Genomic DNA, 25,654 nt, shown 5'->3' with positions numbered 1-25,654 from the left:
GATACAGTTTAGAACCATTTTTCTTAAGAGTGTATGCATACCTCTTATAAAACCATTTTACTGCAGTGTTTTGAAGATGTGACATTACACTATATTTCAGAGGCCTATAAAGATAATTTCTAATAAAAATAAAATAAAAAAATAGACAGTTATTTTAGGGGACATCCCAAACTATTTGCATGCTTCATGAAACTATTTTACTGATGCTTCGCTTGAACTGAAGGCGCTATAAGATCTATTTAGCCAAAACGTCAGTTCAGAAGTAACAAATCACAAAGCTTATTGAGACTTTCAAATGTCATACAGGCAAATTGCTTAAAAGTCTAAAAAGTCTATAAAATTACTCATGACGTGTGCAGCTCATGTTGTTAGTTAGTGCATTAACCATTAATTCAAATGAATTACCATAAATGATAAACTACCAATTTAACAAACAAATGTATACATTTAAACCACATGAAAAAGACAAGTCGACAAGATAATTAGCAGGCGTAACTATTACATTCTACTACTGTACTACAAATGTTCTTCACGGATGGGTGTGCAGCCAGAGAAGCAGCTGTTTTTGAAGTTTTTTAGGCCTCTCTTGTTCCTCCGGAGGAAGCTGGAAGTGTTGTTCATCGCTTCAGAGTCATCGCTGTTCATTTTAGTTAATTTATCAACTGAAAACAGCACTGACTGAAAGATGGATTCTTGAGATTTAAGAATCGATATCGGTTCTTCAAAAGGAGAATAGACTAAAATTGAGAAATCGATACTTTTACCCTGCTCTAGTCTTCAGTAAACTCTGCCAACTGATCGAACTTCCAATTTGAGCATAGTGGCCTCTAACTGTGATCCCCAACACTGTCTGTAGATATGGCTCAAGTCCCTCCTTCAAAGTGAGTCTATACAAATTTTTCACCCGAGCAGAAAAAGTCTGCAGCACTGTCTTAGATAAAATATGCACCCGTCACCAACAATGTAAAATTGGAATTAACCATGCATAACATTACAGCATTCTAAAACTGATTACAGCATTAGGCACTGATCCTCAACAAACTCGTCTCCATACCAGCGTGATGACTCAGACTTCCAACCAGATTAAACTGGATAAATATTCTGAATGTTCTGATCCAATCTGACTTCTGACCTGTAATACTGCCTGAATCAATCATACACTGTTCATTCGTTGGCCAGAGGAGAACTGGCCCCCCGACTGAGCCTGGTTTCTCCCAAGGTTTTTTTTCTCCATTCTGTCACCTGATGGAGTTTTGATTCCTTGCCACTGTCGCTTTGGCTTTTGGCTTGCTTAGTTGGGGACATTTAATATTCAACAATATAATTGATCTGCCTTACTTGAGGACGATGACGCAATTTTCTTCTAGAAACAAACTTTGTTGTATTATTTTCATGTTATTACTGTTAAGCTGCTTTGATACAGTCTGTATTGTAAAAAGCGCTATATAAATAAAGGTGACTTGACTAAAACATCCTTTTTCCAGGCAGAATTTAAAAAGGAATTGTGTATTTAGATATTTTAACAGCAATATGTTAAGAAATGAACACCACAAAAATAAAAATGAAGTCAACAGACTTTTAATAGAAATAAAATTTACAACCATGACTTTCAAAATGTCATACAGGCAAATTGCTTAAAAGTCGATAAAATTACTCCTGATGTGTGCAGCTCATATTGTTAGTTAGTGCATTAACCAATTATTCAAATGAATTACCATTAATGATAAACTACCAATTTAACAAACAAATGTATACATTTAAATCACATGAAAAAGACAAGACAAGATAATTAGCAGGCGTAACTATTACATTCTACTACTGTACTACAAATGTTCTTCACGGATGGGTGTGCAGCCAGAGAAGAAGCTGTTTTTGAAGTTATTTAGGCCTCTCTTGTTCCTCCGGAGGAAGCTGGAAGTGTTGTTCATCGCTTCAGAGTCATCGCTGTCACTCTCATTGTCAGCAGCGACTGGCTTTTTTTCAAGCTTCAGATTAGCAGGCAGGCAGCCCATGTCTCCAATCTCCTGTTTATGATACAGCAAACAAGTGTGTTTAATCAAGAGTGACTTTAAAGGAATAGCCTACTACACGTCATAATTTACTCCCAATTACCTTGACATAATTATTCATGACATTCTTGAAGCAGTATGCCGTTACTTTCAGGGTCAATGGAAAAAAAAGAATGGCCAAGATAAAGAAAAAATCTTTAAACAAAACTTTAAATTTTATGACAATGTTGTGTGGTGTAACCAAGTGTGCCGCACAAGTCCTGAAAGTGAAGCCGACGCATTTCAATCGCCCCCTGGTGGCTGACTGCAGTGTAGGTCATAAACCCTGCCCACTCCATGTAGTCCAGTGATGCACCTCCTCATGGAAATGTTGTGATGTCATTTCCATCAAGAGGTGTATAAATTTTTGGTCAAGCTCTTGTATTGATGATGCAAGAGTGCAGCACTTTGTAAAGTCTCCTCCAGCACATCCCAAAGACTTTCAATGAATTTAAGCTCTGGACTAAGAGGAGACAATTCATGTGTGAAAATGATTCTTCATGCTCCTCCCAACCATTCTTTCACAATTTGAGCCTGATGAATCTTGACATTGTCATCTCGGAATATGGCCTTGATGTGTCTTCCTACATGGTTGTTTAAGAAATGTAAAGCTACACACTTTTAGAACTTTTTCCAAACACATAACATTATATAAACATAATAATCACTGCAACAATGATCCAAACAGACTCATTTGCCAATTTAAAACCAAACAGCAACTTTTTTTTTTGTCCGGGCAGTGTATAAAATATAATTTCTGCCTCATTCTGTAACAGGAAACCATATCAGTTCACAAAAGGAAGTTATTTCAAACACCCGACTGACGCTAACACGAGTCTGTAGTAAAAATACACCGTTCTCATAAATTGTCATACTTTGACTAAACACAATTAGCATTTTAGTTTCCTCTAAATAAATAAAATCACACGGCATGTGTGGTGAGCAGGACGAATGGTGTGATTACTGATGAGCGCCAACTGAGCGACGCACCGGTCTTGTATCTCTCACAGAGGAGCTTCGGAAGCATAAAAGTAGGAGCGACGACAGTGAAGGACATGAGAGAGGACCAGGCCTGGACTTTACGTTGTGTTTTGTTTGTTTTATTTTGTGTCTGCAGGAGTCGTCCATGAGGGGCTTTTTTGTATTTAAAACTCCATTCCGTTTCTCTACAGGGAAATTGATTTTTAATGATAACTTATAAACCTTTAAAGACAGATCAACTGTGAGCTACGGGGTTGATAATCCATGGTATTTGCTTCTGCTGAAGCCATCAGCCTACCGGTACATTTTCAGCTTATTTATAAAGTCCCCCTGTGACTGTGATGGCCACTGTAGAATCTTCCAGGACTTTTTCTGAAACCAAGCCTTGGTGGAATTTGAGGTATGATTGGGATCATTGTCCTGTTGGAAGGTCCAATGGTGCCCAAGCTTCAGCTTCTTCACAGAGGTTTTCTCCTAGGATTTCTTGATACTTCAACAAATCCATCTTGCCTTCCAAACGCAGAAGGTTTCCAGTGCCAGAGGAACCAAAGCAGCCCCAGAACATCACCAAGTTATCACCATGCTTAACTGTAAACAGAGTGGGGTTTTTTTCAGCTTCATTCTTTCTCCAGACATCCAGAGGGCCGAAAAGTTCCAGTTTTGTTTCGTCGCTCCACAGAACAGAATCTCAAAACTTGCAAACTAGGCTTTCAACTGTGTCTCTAGGAATATTTAGTGCCTTCACTATCTTTTTGTATCCTGTTCCTTGTTTTCAAACCTAGCCAGTTCAGATATTTAGCATGTTTTAGCTCAAGCACACCTGGTGCAACTAATGAAGCCCTTGATTAGTTGCATCAGGTATGCTTGAGACAACACCTTTTTTTTTTGCAGATTTGTGCTGTTGTGAGGGAGGGTAGATCCAGGGGGTAGATTTTGAAACTGCAGAAGTCATTAAAAGTTGCATTTTCAGTTAAATTTGGGGAAACCACTTGAAACATTTTTTGTGTTGAGTTATTTCAATGACTTTTGATTGATTTGTTCATTGCAAACAGCTGAAAGACTGTGCCACTAACCTTTGCCAATAAACCTGCTTTGCAATGGGGGTTGAATAATTTAGATTGCAATTGTATACACATGCATAATTTGTAATAAACATAAAATATTGTTTTTATGAGTGCTGTCAATCTATATATTTTTTCCATTGGATTAAATCACACTCTAGTTGTGCGATTAATCGCGAATAATTATGAAATTGTGAAATTAAGCATACGCCATTTATCTTGTTTAACATTCATTTTGTCATAATTTGCTATATCCAGCAAAGTAAACAATCAGATTGAAGGGCGATTCTTACAAAACGTGTCCATATAATTCTATCATACATATTCTATTATATATATTACACTGTGAATTATTATTCTTTCTTCAGTGTAGTATGGGCACAGAGCAACAACAAAGAGCCTGTTTCATCGCAAGTCAAGCTGCGATACCGAACAGGACCCCATGGAGATGCCGAAAAACCTAAATCAACTTGCATAAACCTACAATTACTAAACACAGCAAAGTACATAAATCAAACATTATCCTGAATGTGTGTGGAAACAACACACACATATTTATATATTTACATATATAGATAGATTCACAAACTTTCAAGGATTTCAAGGACCCGTGGGACCCTGGATAAAGTTTTTTTTTCAAGTATAGTTTCCACTGTAATATTGTAGGGTTGAGATCCATATTGTGCAATAATCAAGGCCTGCTGATAATCCAGTTACACCCCCCCCCCCCCCCCCCCCAGAGAATTGGTAAAAGACCAAAAATTTCACCCTTGGTCTTACCTTTTTAGTAGGTGGCACACTAGGAGGTCTGAAAAATGTAGAATCTAGAGAACTGACTGCTGTGGGGTCCTCAGGGACGACAGCAGGCTCTTTAGACACTTCACTTGTATCAGTATGATCCTGAGGACAATGGCAGAAAAAAATAAGATAAGGACATGGTCATTCACAGGGTAAACCGACAACCGCTGGCTCTTTAAAAGAACATTCTACTAACCACATTGCGACATTTGTCAGGGTCACAGAGACAGTTCTCTCCACATGTAATTTTTCCCTTGCGGCAGCGACAAAGCTTGTTAACACAGCGGCCCCGACATGCACACTAGAGGAGACAGAATCATACACATAAATGGCTCGCTAAAAAAAGCAGTCACAAAATAAATGTTTAATTACAGGGTTCATTCAGATTTTTACCAAGAAATGTCCACGACTTGAAACAATATTCATGACATAATGCTCCATGAAAGTCTATGTATACATGAATTTTTATTCTTATTTTACGTTCAAATTTAGTATAGCATATCTAAAATCAACTAAAATGAATGACTTTTAATGCTATTTAAAGGTCCCGTTTTTCGTGTGTTTTTGAAGCTTTGATTGTGTTTACAGTGTGCAATATAACATGTGTTCATGTTTCGCGTGTAAAAAAAACTATTTTTCACACAATTTACTTATCTGTATACCGCTGTTTTCACTGTCTTAAGAACGGGCTGATAACTTCCTTGTTCTATGAAGTCCCTCCTTCAGAAATATGTAACGAGTTCTGATTGTGCCAGCGGTTCCTGTGTTGTGATTCGACAGCAGCTTAGCGCACGCTGCCCGGAAAGGTCACGCCTCTTACCATAACGTGGAGATGCATGCGCATAAATTGTAACCATTGATCTCTAAGTACAGCGTCCCTGGGAAGGCCAAACAAAGGTGATTGGACTCCGGGATGAAAATAACAGCGTCTCGACGACATGGCGACAAACACACTCTACAAACGCAACTCTTCCTCTTCTCCGTGGGAGCGCAACAAGACCACGCCCCCTTTTTTTGTGTATTCCTGTGGGCGGAGGTTAGTCAAAAAACTGTTCTAGTGACGTCATTAAAGGAGGAAGTAGAGGGATGTAGTCCAAACCGGCCGTTCACTGTAGGCGACTTCTGTTAAATAAAATATCTTGCTTGGCATTGAACTTTGAGCTTTATAATTTTACAGATATTATTTATACTCCAACAACAACATTACACACTAACTAAAGTTTGAAACATGGGATCACGAAGAACGGGACCTTTAAAAAATAAGTACAAGCAGCAACTGTGCCAGACTTTACTTCAGACAGAGAACAATGTCACATGACTGAATGCCCAAATGCCAAGTATTGTAATTTAAATACTGTAATTTAAACATCAATTAAACCAGTGCCTGAAGTTTATTTTGGAAATTGAAATTCTCAATTATCTCACCTAAATCCTAAATGTTTGCTCACTCTATGCATGTTTTTTTTACAAAAGGGGTTATTTTTTATGCAATAGCTTACACCGCACAAGGAAGCTTGATTTCAAATTTTGAAATGAATTAATAAACAGTCAGTAAACAATCAGTAAAATAAGAAATAAAATTACAAGCAGTAGCACAGATACAATAGAATAAATATACAAATGAAAGGTCTTTTTTAATGTAGGTCTAGTGATTGCACTGATCCAATATACTGATACGTTTTTTTTCTCAACTGTTTGTGTTCACTTAAGACATAACCAACTTGGTTTATGAGGATACTTAAGACGGGCATTTTGAAAATTTGTGTGTGCGTTTCTACGTTTAAGCTGCGAAAATGAACTCAATTGTCAAGGCACCATGGTGAGTTTTAGACCAGAAAATTATGCATATAAATTAAAAGAATTAGTAAAAAATATCTTGGGATGCACCGAAATGAAAATTCTTACCCGAATAGGAATATAATGGAACACTTGGCCAAAGACTGAACGAGATTTTTCGCTTTTTTTGTTCTATTTTATTTTGTCAATTTTTCACCAATGCATAAATCAGTCAAAATGTGCTTTTCAAAGAAAAAAAAAATCAAATACAAAACTACAATTTTTTTTTTTAAATATTTATTTAACACTTAAAAATATTTAACATTCCAGCAGACATACCAACAAGGAACAATATAACTTAAGATAAATAAATTGTTAACCTAAAAATATTTTTATTTGGCCATCTTTGAGCCTACAGTATATTAGGCCTATAACTGACTGCTGAAAGAATGTAACGTACTTTGTATGCCTTCAACAAAAAAAAAAGTGCATTAAAAAAGTAAAAAAATGTATTTCATGATAACGATATATACAATTGTTATTTTATTTGTATTAGGCCTATATAAAAAAGAATGAAGCAAATTACAAACTGACAAATATGGGGGAAAAAAAACACTTTTCTAGGTACAGTAGGTCTATTTAACATGTATTTTACATCTTTTATCGCTTGATAAATACATGTCTGTGTCAATGTTAAAGGCTGCTGTCACTTTAAGACTGAATGCTTGGATCTACCAGTAATACAGTATACTAACAGATGTCCGGTTTTAGCCATAACTGTCTATTTACGTGTGATACTCCACATGATGGGCATTTTGAAAACGGTGTCTGTATTTGACCATTGAGGCGCAAAGAGAAGTGAATCTGGGACTGTCTGAGAGAGCTTCTGGTATGCATCATTCAGCACGATACCACAAGTTCTTTTTTCACAACTTACTGCGCATAATAACTTGATGAACTCTTTTTTGAAGATCCTTGTTAAATGTACACACACGCGTCTTTGACATCTTCGCGTCTGGCTTGATCTCCGCACTGACTTGAATTACACCTGTAGTGCTGTAAGTTTTTGCAGATGACGTATTTTTTTTGCAAAATATAGCAGTTTGGAAGATGTGATCCATACTACAACCAAAGGTCAAATGCCATTGCCTATTGGCCTCAATGACTAGTCAAAGTCAAATTACTTGTGGAAAGTGTGGGGTGCACACTGAAAAAGTAGTATTGTTGATTTGTGCTTGTGCTACAATAATTGATTTGGAATTCCAAGAAAGAAGCAAAGCCTAATATGAGAGAGAGAGAGAGAGAGAGAGAGAGAGAGAGAGAGAGAGAGAGAGAGAGAGAGAGAGAGAGAGAAATATTTATGACAGTCTCAAGATTTACATGCATCACCATCAAAAACTTACCCCATTCATTTTCGACTTTTTGGAGCCTCGTCGTGTTCTGTCGTTTTTCTCTGGAACCCACTCGTCCTCTTCTTTCTCAGACTCTGATGGAGAGATGAGTTCATCAAGATCTATGGGCTCTTGCAGACGTGCCCGAGCAGTGGAGTGGCTTTTGGCTTTAGGCTAGATGTAGGGGAGGGGAAAGACAGGTCAGAATAGATCTCTAAATCTTTTTTTTTTTCCCCAGGTGTTGCAGGTTTACCTTAGGTGGAACATATTCAAAAGATGTATCAGGTGACTCATTCACAGAAGAAAGGACTTTCTTTGCACTGGTCAGCTGGGCCAGAAGTAATTTCTGTGGAGATCCGCCCCCAAAACAAAAGTTTTCAGAGTTCAGAAATTAGCAAGCACAACTTATGGAAAACTCAATCGTGAAATTCAGTTCCCACCTAAATTATGGTATGAATTTGTGAGCGAAAAGGCTTTTACCTGCTTGTATTGTTCATTTTCATTCTTAAGTTTTTGGTTCTGATCATCGAGTTCTCGCAGTTTTCCTATTTCCTCTTCCTGAGACAGAAAGCAGACCATACATTTATATTTTTAAATGTTCACTATTTTATTTGCTGAATGGATGTCATGTCTAATATGCAATTAGGTTTTACTGCACACATTTAAATGCACATTGTCTTTTACATATTACACAATGAAACTTCTACCAAATCTCAGACATGTAATCATTTTTGGTACAGAGTGAGAGAGAACATTTTGACAGTGCTGAGATCACCAGCACCTGAGTTCCCATTCTCAGAGTTCATTAGTTTACGGTCTCTGTTTACAGTTCTGTCTAATAAATTGTTAGAACTGGTAAACAAAGAAAGTAAAAAGTATACAAAAAGCATTAGAAAGGAAAAAAAAGGAAAAAACCCTTTAATACCTTCTCATCTACCATCAGCATTCTGCACATATGCATTTATTTACCTGGGTGAATCAAGCTGTGAGATATGCTGAAGTGCGCATTTGTAGACTGCATAAAAACATGTAAACTATGCAAAACGGACGGTCCATGTGAACTGGATGCAGACAGGAGAGGTCACTGAATTGCAAGATCGACTATTTTTAAACCCTTGATTTCACAGTATGCTGCACTTTAACCAGGTGGCCACTAGGGTTGGGAATCGACTAGAGGTCAAGAATTGGATACTTGTAATAAAATTAAAATTTCGATTCCTCTTATCGATTCCTTTGTGAACATTTCAATATGACTGAACCATTTGAACGTGAGACGACTCACGCGCTGTTTTCTGTGCTGCACACACATCCAAATCACGCTCACAGAAAGTGATTTTAAACCATTAGAACGAGAGACGACTCACGCGCTGTTTTCAGTGCTGCAGGCATGTGTAACTATATTGGGCAACTCTTAAAGTGACAGCAGTCTAATATTCCTGCTGCTGTCTCTATAATAACACAAATCAAACAACAAAAGACCAAGAAAATTCACTTGCTCTTGACTGAATAACTAACTATATTTGTAATGTATATTTTATTTATAAAGTGGAGTATTTTACATTTTATAGTTTCTGTAGCTGAATACCTGAAAACACTATTTCAATCGTATCTTTGTTCAGTTGTATCTATGTTGTGATTGCTAAATTTTTATTTGTTCGTTATTAATTACTGAGCGTTTACTTGTCTTTAATAATGTTTGAAACGCAAACGTTCCTTGCGTGAGTGTTCTTTAGCTTGTTGATTTTTTTTTAAAGATATTCAGCTACAATCAAATGTTTTGCAATATGACGAAATGTGAATGATATCTTAGGGTATCTTTATCTAACTTTATTGGAATCGATAAGCAGAATCGAAATCTGATTCGTTAAAATTCAAACAATACCCAACCCTAGTGGCCACCATGTTGTATTCATGTCAAATCACTTTGTACTCCAAGTAAAATGAACATTACCTTGTCTTGATCTGAAAAAAATATGATTCACAGTGCACACAGACTTAACAGTAACTGCCTGCACTGTTGGTTAGTGTTTACTTCCTTTATTACCACCCATATTTTTAACCATTTCATTGTGAAAAATAGTACAATAGGATTACAGAATGAAGTTGTCATAAATAAGTTTATTTTACAGATTTTTCTTTATATAAAGTATATTTATTTTTTCATACAATTCCTTATTAAAATTATGCATTTCTAATCCAGTAAATGTTAAAAATATGTGTAATTTCAGAAATTGTATTCCATGTGTATTTACCATCTTTAAATTAGAGTTCGATGTATACCGGCTTTATATTGATCACCCTGCTCTCTAAGATATCCATCAGCAAAAAATACAAATAAAAAACAATATTGGTTGACATCTACAAGAGAATACATGGAATGTATGGAGAGTTGTAGACATTCACACCTGAAACTTTAGACGCTGCATCAGCTCCTGCTCCCGTTTGGACACCTCCTCCCGCTTCTCCTGTGCCACAGGCTTACTCTGGAGCTGACCGAGGAGATACAGCACCTGGACACATCAGACACAAGGAATAAGTGAAAGGCCAATATATCAGCAACACTCTGTATGTACTTAAAGGGGTTGTTCAGAATTTTGGACATCGGACCTCATTTTCAAGTGAGCCTGGTTGTTATTCATCAGTGGAGACAGTTTTCAAGAAAATTCATCCAGTCCTTACTTTTGGATAGTTCACCGGTGCTAGGCTAGGTCAACGGTTCACGTTAGCCTGCCATTAAAAACAGTTTTACCCACTCCACAGTACACCAAAAGCAAATAAATTACAACGCAAGTCTACCGATGTAAATGTCTGTTGAGAGAATAATGTTAGAATTCAAACTACACTTGCATCTCAATGTTTGCATTACATTTACAGGAAGTGAAGAACTAGTTTCTCAGCAGCGGCGGAATTTTACTTTGCTCCGGTTAGTAGTACAGCGCCGGAAAGTAAACACAGAACAGAAGCGCACTACAGTCGGGACGTCTAGCTAGCTGTCAACATGGTGATTAGGTGTGCATTTCGCAATTGTACAAATAAACGAAATAATACGGCATCTCCAGCTGCTGTTGTCTCTACAGACATTCTTTCTCTTTCTGCCCTTTTAGCATCCATCTCGATTAGTTCTTCGTCTGTGTATTCCGGCTCATACATGTACGGTTCGTTGAATAACATGCATTCCTCGTCTTCAAAGTCTGAAACATTGCCATGGCTTCCAACGTGGCCATAGTCCTATGTCTTGTTGTATAATATTACTGCTTCTGTTGTGATGAGTGTCAGCGGCAGGTAAATACACTTGCGTGATTGTCATATGGACCGGCTCTCTCGGTTGCCTAGGTAACTTAATATCACTCCGCCGCTGCTGTATACTGTGCTAATAAATACAGGTAACAAAGTCTAACTATTGCAATGTGATGCAAGTGTAGTTTGAATTCTAACAATATTCTCTCAACAGACATTTACATCGGTAGTCTGCCGTTATAATTTATTTGCTTTTGGTGTACTGTGGAGTGGGTAAAACTGTTTTTATTGGCAGGCTAACGTGAACCGGTGAACTATTCAAAAGTAAGGACTGGATGAATTTTTTTGAAAACTGTCTCCACTGATGAATAACAACCAGGCTTCACTTGAAAATGAGGTCCGATGTCCAAAATTCTGAACCACCCCTTTAAGGGAAAGTGTATACTTTAGATATTGTAACTGGTCACCATAATAATCACATTTTAAATGGTTCTGCAGCATAAAAATAATTCACAAGTATAAAACAATTAAAATTACAAATTGACAATTAAACTTTATGAAAAATATAAAACTTAGTAGTGTAAAAATAATAATTAAACTTTAGCAGAAAAACCTACTTGCTATTAAATGTCAAAACTAAATGGAAAATAAAATGGAACTAATTCAACTAATTATTTGCCTTTATTACTATAAAAATAGCAGCTAAACATCTATGAGGAGCTTCTATGAAAGCAGACCTTCTCCTGGTGTCTCTGCTCCATTTCTACCAGGTGACTCTGGTGCTCCATGTCCATGGCAGACATAAGCTTGCGTTCATCACACAAGATCTTCTGCATATCCAGCAGGTTGGCCTTTTCCTGCTTCAGCTCACTCTCCAGCTTGGCACAGGTGGTCTTGGAGACTACAACCTGAAACAGGAGCAAGGAAATGAGTTAAACAACTGATTATTATAATAAACTGAACAAAAAAAAAAGAAAGAAAAGAAAAACATTCAATATACTGACTTCTAAACCTACTTACATTTCTCATAACAAAAGATCACTAACATTGAGTTTTGCACCATTGCTTTGGCAAAGTTGTCAATCGAACTAATCAAATCGTCTTTATCAAATTGAAAAAGGCTGCAACTGAATTAATGAAGCAGTAAGAATCCCCAAGAATCGGTGGTTTACAGTGATTTTAAAACTGCTAAGGAGTGTTGTTAGGCATGAAGTTGTTAGGCATAAATAAGCAGCTAAGCGCAGCACTTTTATTATATTAACCGGAAATTGTTTAATTTGTCCATAGTGAAGAAGTCAGATTTAGTAGGTTGTATTCGTATTGAAAATTCCCACGTCAGTGAGCAGCTCATGACCAAGCACTTTCAGCGTCTCAGGGAAGTAAGGTTTACAGTAAATGAAGTTAATGTCTGCATGATCATCTAGACTGAGTGTGTGAGGCTCAGCCTGAGCTGTATCCCTGAGCAGAGGAAGTTGTGGCTGAACTGTATCTAACTTGTCGTCCAGGATATCGCTGACAGGTGTTAGCAGGCAGTTATTGTTGAACAATGACACATGGTGCAGGTGTGTGCTGGAGGGAAAAATGGAAGTTGTCCATAAGAACTCTGGCACCACGTCTGTTAAGGTGGAGGGCATTGGATTTGTAGAATCCTTTGACACCCCAGAAAAGATTGGAGTGTTGCAAAAGCCATGTATTTAGATTTAGCACCAGAGAGAACATGTTCCACGGACTGAAACTGGTCTACTACCACCTAATTAAAAGTGTTTTGAAAAGCTAGATTGATGGTTTGTCAGTGTGTTGTGAAGTTACTTATTTAAATCCAAAATGTTGTTCTGGGTAGGCAGCACATAGTGGTAGCTTAGCCATAGGGCTGGGTATCGTTCAAAAAATGTCGATACCAATACCGATACCTTGATTTCGATACCGGTTCCTGAACGATACTTTTTTCGATACCAATTTTATGAAATCCATTTTAACAAGATTACATAACATATTACCTCAGAAAAACTTTGGTTTTATTTTTTCAGTTTGACTCATGCTCCTTAGCCAGTGCACAAAGGAACAAAAAAAAGCACAAAGGAACATAATATTCCTTATACATATACATAAGGAACAAAATATTTTTTTATAAAGAGCTCATGCTCACCAAAGCTGAATTTGTTTGATCAAAAATACAGTAAAACTTGCAATATTGTGGAATAGTATTACAATTTAAAATCTTATTTGAATATATTTCAAAATGTAATTTTTTCCTGTGTTGTCAAAGCTGAATTTTCAAAATCATTACTTCAGTGTCATATGATCCTTCAGAAACATGAAAACAGTTTTTGGAAACTATGATACATTTTTTCATGATTCTTTGATGAATAAAAATTTCAAAAGAACAGCATTTATTTGAAACAAAAATCTTTTGTAACATTACAAATGTTTTAAGGTCATTTTTGATCACTTTAATGCATCCTTAATGAAAAAAATTCTGACCAACACATTTTTGAACGACATTGTACATTCAGTAAATTGCAATATAAGCACTGTCAGAGTGATCAACAAGGTATCTCTTCATTTACCAGTCAAAGACGGAGCAACTTTCTGCTCTTATGTTTACTCCGTGCACTGTCAAGGGCTTCATCATATCTGTCGCGGTACAGGTCTTTGCAGCAATTATTTTACCGCAAATACTGCATCGCGCGCTGTTGGCATCGAGCCTGGAGAAATGTAGCCACACTTTTGATCGACTTTTCCACATCTTTAGGGTATTGTGAGTGTGTGTGCTCGCGTCTCATTGAGTATGTGCGCGAGTTTGTGTGTGTGTGCTCGCGTCTCATATGAGAATGTGCGTGGACAGTTTGTGTCCGCGTGCGCATCTCATATGAGTAGGCTATGTGCGCAGAGAGTTCCGCGCGTCTCGTGTGTGTAGAGTTTGCGTGTATGTGCGTGAGCGACTTTAGGCGTGTCGTTGTGCATTTCATATGTATTTGTTTGAGCACTGACGTTGACGAGTTAACCCCTTAGGTATCGAAATCTGGTACCGAAAAACAAGTCATTTTTCGATACTCGATAGTATCGAGGCAATTCGGTCGGTACCTAAAAAGTATCGAACTCTGTACCCAGCCCTACTTAGCCACCTACATGTCTGGTAATAGTCACCCACAATCAGTGTGTTGTGCTCAGCCTCTTAGCAGGGCACCTCTGCTGTTTGGCCTTGAGTGTCTGCTAGCTGTAGTTTTGTATCGTGCTCTTTCTTCTCTGATTTCACTTAGGAAATCTTCATTCATAGTCATTATTGGTTCAAATATTTTTGAGTTGTAATGGCAGTGGAAGAGAACCAGCATTGGCTTGTTGGGCCATCATTCTAGGGGTTAAGGATGTTGGTGCCACAATTTGTGATTCTTTGAAACTTTGGTGGCCCTTTGGTCTACTCCATAGAATATGAAAAACTTAAAGGGCACCTATTATGCAAAATTCACTTTTACATGGTGTTTGAACATAAATGTGTGTTGGCAGTGTGTGTACACAACCACCCTATAATGATAAAAATCCACCCAGTGCTTTTTTAAAATCTTCATAATTCATAAGCACTGTCTCAGAACAAGCCGTTCTCAGATTCGGGGCAATGTGACGTCACTTTGCACAGGCCCCACCCACCACTGTTGATTGACACTGCAGTTTGAGCATAGACCCGCCCTGAGTGAGCTGGACACAGTCCACCAGTGTTTCGACGCTGGAGCAGCTGTAGACAAGAATGTCTCCTAAGCGATTGAGGTGTTTTGTTGTTGGATGTAAGAATGAACACAGCAGTCTTCATTTACTCATTTACTTCATTTACTCATGAATTCATGTTATTCGAGGATGGATCAGTACCAACTGTTCGTGATCAAGCTTACAGGCTCCAGAGCGACAGGCCTAACGTGACTGATCACGGCAGAAATGAAGTGAGCGCGCACTTTATGACAGCTCATCGAGTCTTTTACAGATATAACGTTTACCAGTTTATTAAGCACCCACTGAAAAGATGTGTATATTTGTTAGTTGTAACGAGTGTTTTGTGTACTTCGCTGTGTATGTTCCATGATAATGAAAGGGAAAGAGAGAGAGTTTATGGATAAGACTTTAATGCACACTATGTTTATTCAGCTCTTACAGTGATTCTCTGGAGTAAAACTGACGCTTCATCTTTTGTGTGGTGTACAATAAACTTCATTGAACTCATCAGTATATTTTGGTCATCATTCGGGCGGGGTCCGCTACAGCTGGCTTGTATTAATAGTGGATAAAAGCAGATGACAAATAAGTTATATCCGTAATTAAACTATACCTCCATACAGCGTATATTCTCTGGCTCCGTGGGCATTATTGTCCGACTCGACTCCGGGTCTAAATGAACACCTAATGAAAGTTTCTGTTTTGATACTATCAGATGAGATTGTCCTGGCTATGAGCGCGAGGCTCCGCCCTATGGCCTGCCGGCAGCAGCTTATTTGCATTTAAAGGGATACACACTAATGACAAAATACACCAAAAAAATTACAATTTAAACATGCTGTAAAAAATTATCTGTTGGGTATTTTGAGCTAAAACTTCATACACACACTCTAGGGATATCAGAGACTTATTTCACATCTTGTGAAAAGGGGCATAATAGGTGCCCTTTAAAGACAGTGGTCGGGCAAGACAGAAGAGCCCATAATCTAAAACCAATGCATACAGCATTACATTAAATTTAAAGTACCTAATTAAATGTACTTTCAGTTTAATTTAAAATAAACTAAGTGCAAATATCCTGTCTTGCTGGCGAAGGCGATTTACACTAATAGAACAAACAAACTGACAAAAGATTGCAGTCTGTAAATAGCAAGAGTGGCGTGGAGAGCAAGTACAGGGTGCAGTTGATTTAGCCTGTCAAATCAGTGTTTTTCGTGATCCCAACAGACAAGCAATATGCATTCTAGCTATAAGATGTGAGCTAAATAAATAAGTAAAAAAAATAAAACATATAGCCTACATATTTGAAGTGCAGATGAGGATGAAGCAGATTAAATCATTTTGCATTTTACAGATAGTTTTAATCTCGGGCCTCTTTATTAGACTTTCACATTTTTGATGAAATCTGAGCGCTTACTCTCCCTCCAGTGATAGCTACACAACTACCACTTTGACGCTTCAAAAAGTTAAAGAAATCATAAAACTAATCCATATGAATTGAGTGGTTTAGTCAATTTTTTGAAGAGACAAGATGACTTTATATGATGAACAGATTGAACTTAGGCTTTTATTCACATATAAACATTCATCAACTCGCATCAGTTGTGGTAAACGGAAGCGCAAGTATGTTTGCTTGATGTGTGAGAACCAATGAGGTTAGTTCTCGTGACTCAAGCAGGTTTGGTTGAGCTTCTGTTTATGTTTGCTAATCAATATTTAAATGTGAATAAAAGCCTAAATTAAATCTTTGTCTGGCTATGTGAGAAATTTTAAAATGTTATAGCCATGAATAAAAGGCTTTTTATATATTTTCTACATTCTTGAGTGCCTTGGCCTCATATGTTTTTAACATTGACCAATTATAAAAAAATATGTAGTCCTACGCTATTATTATCAGAGCAGCGGAGAGCGAATCAGTGAACGAGGGGGTAGTTTAATTTTTCCAGCATTGCCCAGCACGGCTATACCATGCAACAGCACAGTAGGTCTATTACAAACAGAAACAAGTATACTACTACATAGACGTGTCATGATGTCGGCGCATTATTTGAGCAAATTTTGCTTTTCCGATGAGCATGGAATGTTCGGATGGGCCGTGAGCAAAACAATGCAATGCAAGCAAGATAAACAAACGTTCCTCAAAAGAAATATACAAAGTTCCTTAAAATATACAAAACTGATTGATGCCTTCAAAATATATAAAGTTTTCTAAAGGGGAGCATGCCCCGACCCGCCTAGAGGGCCTAACAACCATACCCCCATAGTTTCACAAAATCCTGTGGGAAACACTGCAATATAACATTTTATTGATTTAAGATTTCATCTGAAAATGCCTCACATTCCCAGATAACCTGCGGCGAACAAACCAATGACCTGGACAAGATTTTCCTTAGATTGTTGAGAGGTCTTGATTGGGGATAAATTGGCCGAAGACTCCTGTAGTTTGATTCGAAGACTCCTGTAGTTTGATCCTCATTTAAATAATCTTATGAATACACTTAATGCAGAATCGAATCGTTAATCGAATTGCATTGTGAATCGCCTCGAATCAAAGCGTTCTGAATTTGCAAAATCATTCTTGAATCCAAAACCTATAAATCGTGAATCAAATCGATGTCTACCTAAAGATTCACAGTCCTAGTGCAAACCCAGCAGCTTCAGTGCTTGGACCAAAAAAATCCTCAAATGTGAAAAAATGTTGCCTTCACCTCAGCCATGAGGACCTTCAGGGCGCTCTTGGCCTCTACGATGGTTGTGATAGAATCCCAGCGCTGTTTCATTCGCCCCTCATTATCCGCATCCAGAACCTTCTGCTGCAGGTCAGCTATCTGAGCACTCCTGAAAGAGTTTAAAGAAAGATATACACAGTGGGTTTAAAAGTTTACACATCCGTTAAAACTGCATCTTTTTGAGATGTAAAAAAAACATTATTAAAAATAAACTCATATCAATTAATTTTATACGCGGCTCCTAAAGCTTCTGTACGTACTAATCATGTCCTTTCAGAGCATTTCAAACTACAACAGGGCACAAGACAAGGTTGTCACCGTTTTCACACTGTTATTTTAAACCCCTTGCAATTACCCTACGGTCCAGTGCACAGGTCTGTGGTATCACCCGTGCCGGTATAGCGCATAAGGTTTCTTTATATGCAGATGATCTCTTTTTGTCTAACCCTCTTATTTCAGTTACTCAATTTTTTCTATTCTAGATATCTTTAGTAGTCTCTCAGGAATGGATACAAACTAAATTTCTGTAAAAGTGAACTGTTCCCATTGAACATCTTCCCTTCAGAATTCATATTCATATTTTCAATTCAAGGTTGTCAGTAATAGTTTTAAATACCTCTGGATTCAGTTGACCCGTAAATTCTCTGACCCATTCAAAGACAACATCAGTCCTCTATAATCATGTTAAGTCTCTCTTCGTGTCCTGGAAATGTTTCCCTCTTTCTTTGATAGAAATGGTGAATCTCATCAAAATTAATGTACTTCCTAAATTTTTATATATTTTCCAGTGCCTTCCTATATTTATTCCAAAATCCTTTACGGTCTTGCAGCGGAATATCAAAACGAATGAATTAAAGACATCTTATGAAACCAAAGTGTTTGGGTGGCCTGGCTCTACCAAATATTCAAACCTATTATTGGGCAGCAAACATTAGGAATCTGTTATTTTGGGTGCAGCAGGATTTGCAAAAATCTCAGTCCCAGTGGGTACTATTGGAAGCTGACTCTTGAACTCAAGCAAATTTACTATTCTTACTATTTGTACTATTTCCCCTTAAAGGGGCTATGTGTAGGTTTTTACTTAAAATCTTTAAGATAGAGTTTTCATTTGTACATGTATGAGCCAATCATGATGTAATAAAAAGAATGACACCTTGACTGTCCACCACGGTTGCCTTTATCAGCCTGCAGGCTCAATTGTGTGTGGAGGAGTCGGGCCCGAATCGGCGCGAAAATTCACAAAATGTGACGTCATGCGCGTTCTCGTCTACTTGGGCTTACATCCGTACGGCACGGCAGCCATTATTAGTAAGCAGCGGCAATCGGTAGTGTTTTCAAATGGACTCTGTGTATGGAAAGAAGCGACCAGCCTCCAGCACAATCCAGACACCCACGGAAACTCCTCTTAACTTAAGTTAAAAAAAAAAACGAGCGTGCGCACCGAGAACGAGCATGAGACTGGCTGCAGTTTCTCTAACGGCCACTGGTCAGTAACGGTTAGAAATTTCAGAACTTACGCAATGCTCCTTTAAGATGTCTATAGTTAAACATTCATTAAGGATTTGGTCTCATTTATGTTTAGCATTAGACCTTAAAGACCCTTTTTGCAATATAGGTGCTTTTCTGTCATTTTTCTCTTTACCAATAGACCCCAACCCCTTAACAGTATTGTTTGGTATCTAGCTAGAATCTGTTGAAATAAACAACACATTGGAGATATGCCCTAAAGGTTTTTCATACATATATTTCAGCCTATTTCCCTGCATTTTTCACATGTGAAACCCTCGTCACTGACAGAGAATGCATTATATTAGTCTCTCTGTCTCACCCTGACCCCGAGGCAGAGGCAGCCTTACCTATGTTTCACCCGTTTCAATTGAAACAGGCCCCGCCCTCCAAGGGGGGCCCCCAACAGACCAGCAAAATCCCATTCATTTTCTCCGTAGGATATTGATTTTCAGCCATAATGTCTAAACCATCCAAGGTAAATTGACCACGAGCTACGAGGTAGTGAAACGAATGTTTCTGCTCCTATAAAAGCCACAAGGTATAAAAATCAACCTTGTTATTTGCGATCTTCTGGAGAAATACTACACTACCCACAATTCTAAGCAAAACACTGACGTCTCTGATTGGTCGAACTCGAGTCGCGCCGCGGTTACCATGGCGACGTTTACCGCCCCCGCGAACGGTGATCTGAAGTAAATAAAGACCGGTAGTTTATGTGTTTTACTTTGCCTTTTTTGCCTTAAGGTTAAAACGTTTTTTTGAGCAGGAAAATAATTTGAATAGGAAATGAAACGTACATATGCCAGTGGTGCTGAAACTAAAGATATACCCACAAATTCATAAACCGTGCCCACGCTTTTGCAGTCCGTTCCCACGGGTTTGTAAACTGTACCAGAGACAAAGCCTAAAAGGACTTTGACTGTACTCACGGATTTGTGGCTTGCCTTCATTTTAGAAGAACACCAGGAGGTACGTTGTTAACGAATCTTATTGTGTATGGTGGAATAGCCTACATAAAATTGTTTTAACTGCGTCTGCATGCTTAAAGTGATTCTCAGTTGAATGACGTGCATCAAAATCTTGTGTTTATTTGTGATAATCTTAGCACTAAAAAAATAAAAAATAAAATAATCTTAGCACTTTAGTATTATTGTCTAACCTGTATTATGACTGATATTTGATATTAGAGCATATGAGCGGAGTGGAGCGGTGAGAATCTCCGCTCATTGCTCACTGAACTGTTCACCCCACTGCTCCCCCGCTCAAAGCTACATCAGGCTGCTCTGCTCATTTTCGCTCAGCGCTCAACGCAGTTTGCTTCGCGCTCCACTCAAACCGCCAAAAAAGGAACAAAAATCTACATGTAGCCTATATCACTCGTAGCGGTCCCCAACCTTTTTTGCGCCACGGACTGGTTTAATATCAGACAACCGGCCTTCAAGGTGTGTGGCGGATAAATACAACAAAATAAAATGATACGACTGGCATAAAAACTGGGTATTTTTTTAAATAGCCTATAATAATAAACGTGAATCCAATGTGTAGGCCTCGCAACTTTATTAACAGTGTCCTCTAACATCGCGCAGGCAAATGAGAAAGTCTGAACACAAACAAAATGCCCCCAAAAGAAAAAAAATCTCTATGTTTTCAGTGCTGATGCGTTCATGTAACATGTAAGGGTGGCGCTGCCAATAAAGCACCTAAAAGCTGTCACAACGAACGGCAAAATTAATGATTATGAATATGTAAAATATAGCAGGAGACATTTAAAAAAAAAATGTATGTCTGTCGGCTGGAAATGCTGACTCGTGATCTTCGCAGTAGTGAACGCGCCTGAGAGAAATGCACATTTCATACGGGAGAGCAGTCTGTTTCCTTTCGTTTTGAATTGTTCCGTTTAAAAGTAGACATTTCAAGCTTTATCAGGGTATCTGCACATTTTTGATCAACAAATTTAATGACTTTTAAGACCTTTTTAAGACCTTCAAGAATAAAAATTAAGACCATTACCACGGAAAAAATATATATAAAAATGACACTCTAGGGTGTTCAGGTTAACAAAGCACATTTGTATTTGAGCAACAGTGCAAATAGTCTTAATAGCCTTTGGTGGTCCAATTCATGCTTTCGTCAAACATGACAACGAAGCTGCCTTGATTCACACTTGACAGAAGTCCCCTTTTTATGTACTGAACAAGTCCAAATCGAGTAAGAGAAGAGGTTTTGTCCCTGCCACAACTAAATGTTTTTGCACATTCCTCAGGGAACATTGCCCTGAAGTGCTCATGTCTTCGTTGGATGTATAGGAGTGATGTCGGCTAACCGTGTGCAAAACCCACAGCATTTCAGCCTTCAGTGTATTAGTTGGGGAGAATGTAAAATGGTGCCCCAAAGACACCAACGCGGCTGTAATGTTAGCCTCAGGGCCGTAGCCTAGCCATCATTTCAAAAGTGAGGGGGACAGAATAACTACCAATTCTTTTTTCAGACTTGTTGACAGGTTTTTCCTTAATTGGCTTAAAATGCTATTTATTTTTAAAGCAATACAACAGAAAGAAAGAAATGCAGATGTTCAGTATACCGTATACTTTATAGGCTATAAAAAAAGTATACTTATACTTTATATACTTATGGTAAAATCCTGATCATGTATTTTACTAGTTAATAAAGCTAACTAAGCTAATAAAAAGAAAATTTTGTACATTTTAAAGATAAATTCATTAATCTGGTGCACTTTGAGTCACTCGAATCCACTGTTAAAAATAAATAATCCACCGGCCAACCGCCCAAACCTAACGTTATATTTTCTGATTTAGATGTCTGCATCTGATCATCGCATTACAATTATTCAAATGATCAGTGTTAAGCATGATAATATGGTAAAATCACACTGAATTAAGCTGATTTAAAAATAACATTTACTTAAAATAAAGTTATTTTGGCAAAATTACATTTCCTTAATAGCCTAGCAGAGTCTTACTAAAACTTTCCAATTGCAAACCTTTTAAAACTACTTCAAACTTTCTAGTTAGGCTTTTTCAAGAGAACTTAGTTTGTAGACAACAAACAAGCAGACAGTGGACAAGCAGATAGTGGCTGTTAATGCATGAAAATACAAATTCAGCATTAACAATCACCATGTTTATTCTAATTTGAAGGGCTTCGATAATATATCTGTGAAAATAAAAGATATTATGAATAAAAACAGTTAGTGAATATTTTAAATTTACAACAAAACTTAATTATTCAACAAGAGAAATAGGCTGAGTTATCCGCATTGTGCAACACAATTCGAATACCACATGAATTATAGATGACAACTTACTTGTAGTGCTTGACTTTTTCGTGAATAAGGAGTGAAGAGTTTTTTTTGCCGTTTTGAACTCATTGCGACCTCTATGAAAATTATTCGGCGCGGCCGCGCAGTTGCGTGCATTTGGGCGTGATGCACGAGTGACTGATTACCATGGAAACGTGAAAGTCACGTATGTAGATAGACTATCCTTGACTCTTTGGATTAAAAATCTCGATGTAGGCAAACAGCTGAATGGGGACAGTTGTTGCCTGACTGTCGCGCTTGTGCTTCCCCCCTTTCATATGCGCGTCAAGGGCTTTGCAGCCCACCGCACTTCGTATACCGTCGTTTTTTTGTAACCAGCCGCTATATTTCTCATCATCGAGCCAGTTATCATTAAATTTGCACTTCCCTATCTTAGCTCGCGTCTGCCACTACACTTCTTCGTCTATTTCTATGACAGGCCTACGGAAAACACGTACTGCCCCCTAAATGGTGTGTGATGCCTGTGCAATAGGCACACGCTACTTTTTACTGTCTTTAGACAGGGACGTGCGCTGGTGAAATGGAAAATACCGGTAGTTTCTCCCGACAAAAGGAGAAACTCCGCCAGATGAAATTTAATGCCGCCCAGATGAAATTTAATGCCACTCTTCAAAAATTTGTGAAATTTAATACATTTTAAGACCTTAAAAAACGTATATTTTATTTAAGACGTTTTAAGACTTAAGGATCCGCGGGGACCCTGTTTATATATATGTCTCAGGTGTGTGAGGCAAGTAGGCTATACGCTGAGTTTCGGTTCATTCATGAGACAAACTCCAGGTTCACGCCGGCGTCTTCGTATCGTGGTTATCCATTTTCTAATATATTTACTTCTTATTAAATCCAGACAATTGGTTGATGAAATATTGATTAAAATTAAGATACAATTAATACAAAACGAAATTAAATTTAAAGACAGGCTTTGTGCTTTCTGTTTGAGGTCTCAGTAAAAGTTTTAAAGCAGTTTTAGTGCTGCTTTCAGAGCGCTCACGTCCGTAACGGAGAACTGTCCCGTTCATAACATTGTTTTTTTTTTTGTATACATTTCTAAATAAATGCGACTTATAGTCCAGTGCGAGGCTAGGCCTATATATGTTTTTTCTTCTTCATGGCGCATTTTTTGACTGATGAGCCTTATAGCCTACTCCGGAGCGACTTATATTGATAGACTAGGCCTACACCTGTATATGAATTCTCATTTTACTTTTTGAAGTACTTTTTGAACTCGATTATTGAGCCGAGTTTTGCCTGAAAATAGTCTACTGTTGATGACTGTGCAAGACAAATGGATTCAGGGTCAGGCTTGATTGAGCATGCTTCAGACTCGTGGTGTGAGCGGAGCGAAATTGGAGCGGGAAATGCGACGCTCCGTCCTTTTGAAATTGCCGCTCTGCGCTCTGTCCAAGATCCGCCCGCTCGCGCTCCCCGCTCGCTCCCGCTCCACTCCGCTCACATGCTCTGGCGTGCGGTGATTTATGTTAGGATGGCGCTGCCAATAAAGCACCTAAAAGCTGTCACAAAGAACTGGCAAAAGTGGCAAAAAATAACGTCCGCGTCCGGTGTAGACACAGTGTTAAAGCTCATTCTGCTACGTTACAACATCAAGCAATATTCCAATAATTTATATAATTATAACACTTTATAGGGCCATTTTGCATTAAGAGTAGCCTAGTTTCACGTTTAGTACATTTTGCTTACTACTTATTTAAAATAGTATAAAACTACTGTACATATGTAATTATAAACGTTTTCATAATGATATTATTCATTTTACTTTACTAAAAAGATCTGAGTTCTTCCTCCACTGGGAGATATTAGAGAAATTAAGATTAAAAATAGAAGATAAGGTTTTGTCAGTGACACTTTTGATATATTTATTGATACAAGTTATGTTTTAAATAACGTGACTAAATTAAAAGACAAAGTCGTTAGTGAAGATTATGCAACAGTATTTAGAATATAATATAATATAAAATGCAATGCAAACTAGTTTGGTTACAGCTCAAATTCTCATTCTATCATTCACCCTGCCTCCATTACATATCTTTGCCACACAAGTGTTTGATCACCACATTTGAGTGATCATTGCAAAACGTTTATATATTTATTCTGTTTATACTGTGTATTCTATATACAGTACCCATCAAAAGTTTGTACACACCAATTGGAAAGTGTGTACAAACTTACTGTACTATAATACACATAAATAATATTGCTACTGTATTATAATATACACAAATAATATCGGCCGATATATCGGTATCTGGCTTTTTTTAATCGGTATCGGCGCCCAAAAATCCATATCGGTCGGGCTCTATTTATAACTATAAATGAGTTCACTTAAGACAGTAATATTTTTATCATAAAATAATTTATGAACGCTTTATTTTTAAGCACAAATTATGCAAAAAAATTAGGCCTATTTTATCCAAACCTGTAAAAGGTTAGGTTATAGCCTATAAAAATAAAGCAATTGCCAATGCCAATGCAATTTTTTTTTGCAAAAACTGAAGGCACGGAGTGCGGATTAGAAACTCGTGGGTACGGTTTATTAATACGTGAATACACCCGGATTGCAAAACCGTCGCAACAGATTTTTTTTTTTTTTCTCCCATAGTTTGACTTCCCGGGCTCCGTAATAATTCAAATTGAGGGGATGTTTGAGCTGTTTTTTTTTTAAGTCAGCTCAGACAATATACTGAAAATATACTACGCAAATCAATTAAGCAGTGAAGTTGCCCTGTGTGAAAGGGCAAGGCTTATTCCAACGTAAAACGCTGTATATATAGTTTTAATCAAATAAGGTTGGATTATTTAAATGTTGAGCTGCCTGTTCATGAAGCAAGTGCACGTAATAAAATAATATACCATTGATGCAAACCAACAGGAATCCTTGCTTTTTCTGCTCTATTATGTTTATGTTTTATGTGGGTAGGGCCCCATATTAGTTATTGAAACGGGCCCCCAGATGCTTAAGGCCGCCCCTGCCCCGAGGTTACTTTAGTAAACCAGGTCTGGTATCCAGACCAGATCTTGGGCCTGCAACACAGAGAAAACCACAACACAGCCATGAATGACAGCG

At 37.7% G+C, this 25,654-nt stretch overlaps 1 protein-coding gene across 2 annotated transcripts in view; it reads right to left on the bottom strand.

Annotated features, from left to right (window-relative positions):
* Positions 1 to 1,557: 1,557 nt before the first annotated feature.
* Positions 1,558 to 25,654, bottom strand: part of kif4 (kinesin family member 4) — a 154,998-nt gene continuing 130,901 nt past the window's right edge. The window contains exons 23-31 of one of the 2 annotated variants that reach the window (XM_079846990.1): positions 17,703 to 17,832; positions 12,030 to 12,200; positions 10,461 to 10,565; positions 8,536 to 8,613; positions 8,309 to 8,401; positions 8,068 to 8,229; positions 5,074 to 5,189; positions 4,871 to 4,990; positions 1,558 to 2,024 (exon numbers count right to left, since the gene is read on the bottom strand). In XM_079846990.1, the coding sequence (XP_079703116.1) occupies positions 4,915 to 4,990; positions 5,074 to 5,189; positions 8,068 to 8,229; positions 8,309 to 8,401; positions 8,536 to 8,613; positions 10,461 to 10,565; positions 12,030 to 12,200; positions 17,703 to 17,832 (931 nt within the window). In that variant the 3' untranslated portion in view covers positions 1,558 to 2,024; positions 4,871 to 4,914. The remainder of the gene's footprint in view (positions 2,025 to 4,870; positions 4,991 to 5,073; positions 5,190 to 8,067; positions 8,230 to 8,308; positions 8,402 to 8,535; positions 8,614 to 10,460; positions 10,566 to 12,029; positions 12,201 to 17,702; positions 17,833 to 25,654) is intronic. The other variant, XM_079846989.1, reaches the window with a different exon arrangement.

The sequence above is a fragment of the Squalius cephalus genome (assembly GCF_949319135.1).
Source record: "Squalius cephalus genome assembly, chromosome: 17".
NCBI classification, from domain to species: domain Eukaryota; kingdom Metazoa; phylum Chordata; class Actinopteri; order Cypriniformes; family Leuciscidae; genus Squalius; species Squalius cephalus.
This window is presented reverse-complemented; position numbering and strand designations above follow the sequence as displayed.